This window comes from Lynx canadensis, chromosome X, assembly GCF_007474595.2.
Source record: "Lynx canadensis isolate LIC74 chromosome X, mLynCan4.pri.v2, whole genome shotgun sequence".
NCBI lineage: Eukaryota > Metazoa > Chordata > Mammalia > Carnivora > Felidae > Lynx > Lynx canadensis.
This window is the reverse complement of record NC_044321.2, coordinates 99,711,692-99,720,437: the sequence shown is the minus strand read 5'-3', so window position 1 is coordinate 99,720,437 and position 8,746 is coordinate 99,711,692. Positions and strand designations below refer to the sequence as shown.

Genomic DNA, 8,746 nt, shown 5'->3' with positions numbered 1-8,746 from the left:
CATTAGGGACTACCATCAAAAAAAAAAAAAATAGAAAATGACAAGTATTATCAAAGATGTAGAGAAAATGGAGCTCCTGTGTGCCATTGCTGGGGTTGTAAAATGGTGCAACTGCCATGTAAAATGATATGGAGGTCCCTCAAAAAATTAAAAAGAGAGGTATTGTATGATCCAACAATCCCACTTTGGGGGTATATATTCAAAAGAATTGAAAACAGGATCGCAAAGAGATATTTGCACACCCATATTCGTAGCAGCATTATCCACAATAGCCAAGAAGTGGAAGCAGCCCAAATGTCCGTGGACAGATGAATGGATAAAGAAAATGTGGTACTGTATTTACATGTAATAGAGTCCAGCCTTTTGAAAAGGAAGGAAACCCTGTCCTATGCTACATGTGAGATACCTTCAGGACATTATGCTAAGTGCAATAAACCAGTCACAAAAAGACAAATAGTGTATGATTCCACTTACATCAGGCATCTAAACTAGTCAAATTCATAGAAAGAGAGAGCAAAGTGGTGGTTCCCAGGGGCTGAGGGAAAGGGAAAAAGGAGGTTGTTTAATGGGTATGGAGTTTCATATTTGCAAGATATCGGTTTCACAACAATAAATGCTATTGAACTATACCCTTAAAAATAGTTAGGATGGGGGCACCTGACTGGCTCAGTCAGTAGAGCATGCAACTCTTCATCTCAGGGTTCTGAGTTCAAGCCCCACATTGGGCGTGGAGTCCACTTAAAATTAAAACTAAATAAGATGGTAAATTTCATATTTTGTGGTTTTTAATCACAATAAAAATGCATATAATAATGTTTTTTAAAAATAAGAATAGCCTAAATTCCACCATTCTATCTGAATGTAATTTGGCCATAATAACTTGACTCAAGGCTTTTTCATTGCAATCTTCTTTTTTATTTTATTTTTAAAAATCAGCCTCAGCTGCGAACTGGAAATAAGTTGAATTCCTTCTTCTGGGTATAAAAATGAGTCAAATGCTTATAGCTAAGGGAATACAGGTTTAGCTATTCGTCTCATAAGCATGTTTACAAGATGTAAAAGAAAAAATTTCATTGGTTATTTATGCATCTGTTGTTAGAAAGCTGTAGATTTCTGTCTATTTCCTATAGAATTTTAAGTGCCACATTAAATCACATTATTTAGTGCTAACAGATACCCTCAGAATTATGTAGCATGAGGGGTTTAAAAAGAGAGAGTACATTTTCCCCTTTTTTTATAGATGATTTTAAAATCCTTACAGGAGCATTTATTATATTCCCACTTACCACCACTGGGTCTCATCAGTCTCGAAGATATTTTTTTTTTTCAATTTCCTTATATGCCCATTTCCTTTTGGCAATATCTTGCTTTTCCTTTTTAAATTTGAACTTGAATATTAAAACAGATGCAAAGGAGAGTACTACTTACACATAAACTCTTGAACCGCATTTTTATCATTTGCTCTGTGCAAAAAACCCAATTGTATGAAATTGATAGCAACATTTTAGTATATCCTCAGGTCCCCAGGGAAAAGCAATGTGCTTAGACAGATGATCTGATTTTATGAGCACATAGCTGAAGTCTAGCACTGCGCATTTGTCTTTATGCTCCTACTTTTTTCGGGGACTATGAAAACACATTTCGGCAGTAGTTTCACTTTCCAACAATGGATTGCAAGGCCTAGGACAATGCGTAGCATTTGCAGTGCTGTTTTTCATGATGCACATCAAAGTATAGATTCCTTGAGCATGGAATCTTAATCTCAGCTTGTTAATAAGAAAACAGGAACCTTAGTATATGAACTCATTTTATTATCTACCCTCACTGAGGACTGTGATTTGGATTCCACTCAAATACGAATTAGTGTAAATGTTGCTCTGCTGTGACTGCTGAATTTATTCATTATGCTGTAATATTTTACTTATGAAACTGCATTTGTAAATCCTTTGGTGTATGTCACGATGAAATTACAGTGCTCAGGGATATTGATTATTGCTTGTAATTGCCATCATAATAGCCAACAATTCTCTGTCTTTCTTTGTCTTTCTTCTCCCCCTTAATGATATACCAAACCAAATCAATATCCAACATACAGGGCCACTTACATTGTCTCTAAAATCCAATTGTTCTCCTTCATAAATATGCAAAGGATCGAAGATTTTATCTCCAATCACTGTGAAGAAAACACCCCATACTGCTGGGTTTCCCTTTTACCCCATAGGAACATACCAGAATGTTGCTGTGCAGGATTGGTTATATCCAAGTGACATTTTGTCACCTCCAGAGTAACTACCAGGTCGTGGTGAGGAGATGGGGAGGTTACTCCACTCTGCTGTCTCTAAAGTGCTACACTTCTTGCTCTCTCGTAAATTAGATAGCCAAAGGGGAAAACATAGCCTGGGAGAGCTAAGCAGGCATTAAAGAAGAAATTCACCTCTTTGTAAATGGAGGATACCATTTCAGGGATTAAAGAGGAAGTACAATTAAATGGAAGGAGCATAATGCTGTGAGTCACTTTTTTAATATATTTATTCTTATTTCTACTATATACTGTTTCTTCATTCTGGGGATACATTAGGTGCCCTGAGAAGCAGCAATAACTCCTTTATGTTCTTTACAACTAAAGGGTAGCTTCTTTGTAATGCTTCCCTATTCATCCAGAATAGTTAAGATGGTCTTTAAAATTGACTGTAAGAACATGTGACATAAAGAAAAATAGACATGTATTACATAGTACTGTCGGAGCACATTGTATTTGGCCTGGATCAGTTAACCCAAGAGATTAGAACCTGGTAGTAACCCGGTGAAGACTGGTTAGCAGGTAGCATAGGGGGATGGAAATAGCCCTCTCTTTTGAAAGTCCCCGATTCCAAGCTCATTTATGCCATTAACTACCTATGTTACTTTTAGGTAATCCATTTCATTTTCTGGGCCTCAGTTTTGCTAACTGCAAAATCAGGGCTTTGGGCTATTAGAAGATTACTGAGTTTCCTTACATCTCTGTGAGTCTGTAGCCAGCATTTTCACGCTTGTCATTGGTCCCAAGAGAAACAGGGTAAAAGTGTGGCTCAATTCAGTATTATCCACATGCTGCTTCTGTGTCCGAACAGGTGTGGGTTCTTATCTTACCACGTCCGCTAACTGCATAACCCTAGTATAGTGTAGTGTCATGTAGTGGTTGAGAGCAATGGCTTTGGGGCCAGCCTGCTTGTGTTTGAAACTCAGCTTCACCATTTACTGACTGTGGGACCAGGGAAAACTGAACCTCTCTGTTCATTGGTTTTCTCATCTGTAGATGGAGGTATTTCCTTTAATGGGGTTTTGGGGAAGAATAAATGATCTAATAGTTTATAAAGTATTTAGAACAATGCCTGGCACAAGTAAGCACTTAATGAAGTTACCTCTTATTATCATTATTATGATAACTACTATTATCACCACCATTTTATTCCTACTAAACCTCTTCTGGTGTCTGTTTCATCATCTGTAAGATTAGAATAGTATCAACCTCATACGCATATGAGAATCAAAAAATTGCACATAAGGTGCCTCGGTGTCTAGCCTTCCTAAGTGCTCAGCAAATCATGTTTATGTAAATAGAACCGACTACGGTGTGGTTGGTGTTAAGCAGTGCATTTTTTCCATTTACCCCACCTCCCATCTTCTTGATACTTGTTACAAACGCAATGTAAGCTCAAGGCAGAGAATATATATTAAAAAAAATAATAATACTCCTATCCCAAAGGTAACCCAAGTTACTATTTTTCCATGAACATATATTTTTTTTATTTTAAAAATTGTATCTTGTTGCCCATACTGTTTTGAAGCTGCCTTTCTTCACTTGGTGATATTTGTAAACACTTTTCCTAGTGAATATTCTTTTACAGCACAATTTGTGATGGTTGTATAGTATTCTACTATGTGTTTGTAAAATAGCTTACTTAAGCAAATACCAATTATTGAGCACTTAGGTATTTATTTTGTGCTATTACAAATAGCACTGCAACGAACAACTTGTTACAGAAATTGTCAGACACATAATTTCCTAGGGATAAATTCCTCTAGGCATAATTATTCAGCAAAGAATATGCATATTTAAAGTCTTCTGACACATAATCCCAAATCGCCCTCCAGAAAGGCTTGTGAATGTGTTCTATTTTCAGCAACCCTGCCCTTTAAATAACCTTTACCCTCATGATACTAAAGCAAAATCCTCTAGTGTGGAGATTTTTCATTAACTGGCTTGTTAGGTAGTTGTTTTCTCTTTTAAACATTTGCTTTCCTCCTTTAAGCATATATGCTTTTCTTCTTTAACACTGGAAATTGGAAAGCATTCTTAATGTAGGCTTAATGATTTGTGCATTTGGTCATATGTGACAAGGTGATGTTGGCTCTCTATTTTGTGGAGGGGTTTTGTGTTGTAGTAGTACATTAAAATGTAGCACCATAATGTCTTTTGCTTAGCAGTGCATTTTACTGCCCTGGTGGCACAGGAGAGAGGTTAAGATTAAGGACTTTGGAGCCAGAGTGACCTGGGCTCCTATTCTGGTTCTGTCATTCACTTACTAGGTGAATTTAGGCAAGTTTTTTTTTTTTTTAAGTTTATTTATTTATTTTTGAGAGAAAGACAGAGACAGTGAGCAGGGGTGGGGCAGAGACAGAGGGAGATAGAGAGTCCCAGGCAGGCTCCACACTGTCAGCACGGAGACAATGCTGGGCTCAAACTCATGGACCATGAGACCATGACCTGAGCCGAAATCAAGTCTGCCCCTTAATTGACTGAGCCACCCAGGCCCCGCTAGGCAAGTTTCTTAAACCCCTTTTGGCCTCCATGCCCTTAAATGCACCATGAGGATCATAATGCAGCCTATTTCCTATGAGTGAAGACTGAGAGAAGCATTTAGCACGATGCATGGCACACAGCACTCAGTACGTGTAAAATATGTGCACGAAAACATACTTCCATGTATTTGTTTTTGGCAAGTCCTTCCATGGCAATAAATCATTACTGTTTATGAAATATCTATATTACAGTAGTCATGAGCAGTCAATAATCATCCTGTAGTAATTCAAACATGACAGCAGCACGAAGTTCTGGAACAGGCAAAACTAATGCATGTAGAAAAAATGCTAAGTAGTGGTTGTCTGGGGGAAGTGGGGTAAGGATTTACTTAGAGAGGCAGGAGGAAACATCCTGGGGTGATGGGAGTGTTCTGTATCTCGATAAGGGTTTATGTTGCAAAGGAGATTACATTTGTCAAATCTCAGCAAATGTACACTTAAAATTTGTGCATTTCATCATGTATCATTTTTTATTGAAATCTATTTACATACAACGTTGTGTAAGTTTAAGATGTACAGCCTGTTGATTTGACCCATTTATATTACAGTATGATTGCCATTGTCGCATTAGTTAACACCTTTATGACGTCACATCATTATCATTTCTTTTTTGTGGTGGAGATAATTAAGATCTCTATTAGCAAGGTTGATGATTCTAATACAATATTGTCATCTGTAGTGACTCTACTGTACATTATATCTTCAGGAATTATTTATCTACTAGTTGCAAGTTTATGCCCTTAAACATCCCTGCTGTTCTCTGACCTCTCAGGCCCTGGTGACCACCATTCTGTTCTGTTTTTATGAGTTCGTGGATGGACCTTGAGGGCATTATGCTAAGTGAGATAAGTCAGACAGAGAAAGACAAATATGGTATGATACCACTTATATGTGGAATCTAAAAGAGTCCAACTCATCATGTATAAATGTTATATTTAAAAATCTGTAAAAAATATTGAACTCCAGATAATATGCAAGTTGAAATATATGAAGGGAAGTATACTGATGTATGCAATTTACTTTGAAGTGCTTAAAAACTAAGATGGACTGATGGATGAAGACAGGAACAGAGAGATGGGGAAATATGTGGTAAAGTTAGTACAGTCATATGTCTACTGTAGAATCTAATTGGTGAGTATATGAGTGTTTACATAAAATTTTTTCAACTTGGCTGTATGTTTGACAACTTTTATAATAGAATATTGCTTGAAAATATGTCTGTGAAAGCTAATCTCTAAATAAAATACTGGTTTCTAAGACAGTCAGATTTCAAATATGCCAGATGATACTTCTGTTTTTGAATCAACTCTTGAGTATCATAGTTAATGAAAAGGAGCAGTATAGCAAATAACATCAAACGTGGAACGTTAACACTCAAGGGTTTGAGAAATTCACTAGCCAGCAAGTCAGGGAACAGAAGGCCTCTCTCTGCCTCCTAAAAGTGTAAATGGAGAAAACAAAAGGAGACCACCAAAGGCAGTTTGGAGTTCACTTGTTGGTATATGACAATTTCATGGGGACACTGCAGGTTCTCCTGAGCTTTGTCAAAGCGTGATTGAAATTAGTGTACTTGGTGTCTTTGTGACAACTGGCTTTGGTTTTATAGCCCAAACTTTTTGTTTCCTTTTTGCAGGCATTTCCTGTTTAAACATGGATCTGGCTCCTCAGCTATCTTCAGTGCAGCCAGTCAAAACTACCCTCTGACGTCCAATACCGTGTACTCGCCCCCTCCCAGGCCACTTCCTCGAAGCACCTTTTCCAGACCTGCCTTTACCTTTAACAAACCTTACAGGTGCTGCAACTGGAAGTGCACGGCCTTGAGCGCCACTGCAATCACAGTGACTTTGGCTTTGTTACTCGCCTATGTGATTGGTAAGCCTTTTTTGCCATGTCTCTTTTCTTCTCAAAGTCTTGCTTCGCTTGTGGTGGAGGTGGGGGAGGAGACTCTCTCTCAACTCTGGGGCCCAAAATTTGAACCAAGCCTTAGTATTATAAATAACAGACGGATTTCTAATGAGGTGGTTTTTTGTTGTTTTTTTTTTTGCACTTCCTAACCTTAAATACTGCTGAGGAGAGTAAGGAATGCTCCTTGAGAAGAAATATTTATACTACTAACGCAGTCTTATTGATTGCAATTACTGTAGTTAACCATTTTCCCTTCAATTAAAAGGTTGTTATGGTTTTCTCATTAGAAGTCATAAGTACCAATCTACAATAGCTTCTTAAATTATAGTTAAACAGTAATACTGCTACCAGATTTTCAGGTAGCAATTTCATTAAAGTAGTAGTTATTTGGAAGCTATCAGAAAATCCAGCACATAATTTCTTCCCAAGAATTCAGTTTTACACCGAGATTTAAAAAATGTATTCTTCTTTTCACAAGGTAAATGGCTTGCAGAATTGTATGGATACTGTGTTTGGGGCGGTAAAGGAGAAAACAGTCTTGAGGCACTCTTTCCACGTTTAAGAAAAATATTGTTCTGGAGTCACCCTGATTAAAGTCTCCCTCACTTGATAGTAAATTGTATTGATTTTTCTGGATGGCATTTTATTTTGACTGAACATTAATTTCCTTGCTCGAGTGGTTCTGCAGTCTCAAATGTAAATTAACTTTGGGCGCCTGGCTGGCTCAGTTGGTTAAGCGTCCGACTTCAGCTCAGGTCATGATCTCACAGTCCATGAGTTCGAGCCCTGCATCAGGCTCTGTGCTGACAGCTCAGAGCCTGGAGCCTGCTTCAGATTCTGTGTCTTTCTCTCTCTCTCTCTCTGCCCCTCCCCTGCTCATGCTCTGTCTCTCTCTGTCTCAAAAATAAAAACATTAAAAAAATTTTTTTAATGTAAATTAACTTAAGAAACATGTACTTTGTGGAAGCCCTATTCCTAGAATGAATAGAATATCATGGTAGAGAAAGATTCTACCCAGGTATGGCACTAGTAATTTCTTGTCAGGTTTAACCTGGTTTCCTAACTGAAGCAGAATTACCCATGAAGGTACACTGAATATGATTCTCAGAAGTAGATTAAAACAGATTTGGACTTTCTTGAAATTATAAACAAATAAGGGGAGTTTGGTTTATTCAGATTTATTCAAAATGTGAACAATAAGAAAGTTCACAGAACCGATTTTATAGGAGTCATAGAACAGGGGATGCTAAGTAAATAGATTTATTTTGTAAGGAAGTCACTGATAATGTCAACAGTATAGGAACATAGCGTATATTGATGTTCATGATTATCTCTTTTATATTTTTATCATACAATCTGAATATATTTGAATGGTGCTTCTATTGAATATGGATAATATTACCTATAATATCAAAATTGTGTCTTTTATCACATTTTAGGATAACCCAACATGTATATTTATTTGGTTTGTAATAATCTGTAATGAGGAATAATGCTGAAGGAATGAAGCTAGGGGATGACAAAGTACTGTAATACAAACATGATTTTAATATGGAATCACTCAAAACAAGGACTGATTTGAGAAGTCTAAATTCATTAGAGGCCTTTTTAAATGTTCTTGTTCAATTATGAGACAGACTCTTACCTTATGGATTATCTTCTATTAACTTTTACTGTATAGAGAGATAATGTTTTAGATCTAAGACTTAATAACCCCGCTATAAACAAATCCAGATAATAGCAAGCTTTTTATTAATAGGTTTGTATGGTGTTCAAACCTATGTTTCCATTTAAATTTATTATGATGGCCTTGTATCAAAAATTCTATTATATACTTTGAGACTTGTTTAATTAGCTTATATATTTATTTATTTCATAAGTGAAAATAGAACATTTCAGTCATTGCAAAGTCTGCCTTTTTTATAGGGTGAACAATGTCATATGATATCGACATGACATTAAGGCAATATAGTGCAGTCATTATGAACATGGATTTGCA

The 8,746-nt window shown here is 36.7% G+C and overlaps 1 protein-coding gene across 1 annotated transcript in view; it reads left to right on the top strand.

Annotated features, from left to right (window-relative positions):
* Nucleotides 1-8,746, top strand: part of TENM1 (teneurin transmembrane protein 1) — a 556,826-nt gene that overhangs the window by 236,977 nt on the left and 311,103 nt on the right. Inside the window, exon 5 of the mRNA XM_032592148.1 lies at nucleotides 6,476-6,714. Within this exon, the coding sequence (XP_032448039.1) occupies nucleotides 6,476-6,714 (239 nt within the window). The remainder of the gene's footprint in view (nucleotides 1-6,475; nucleotides 6,715-8,746) is intronic.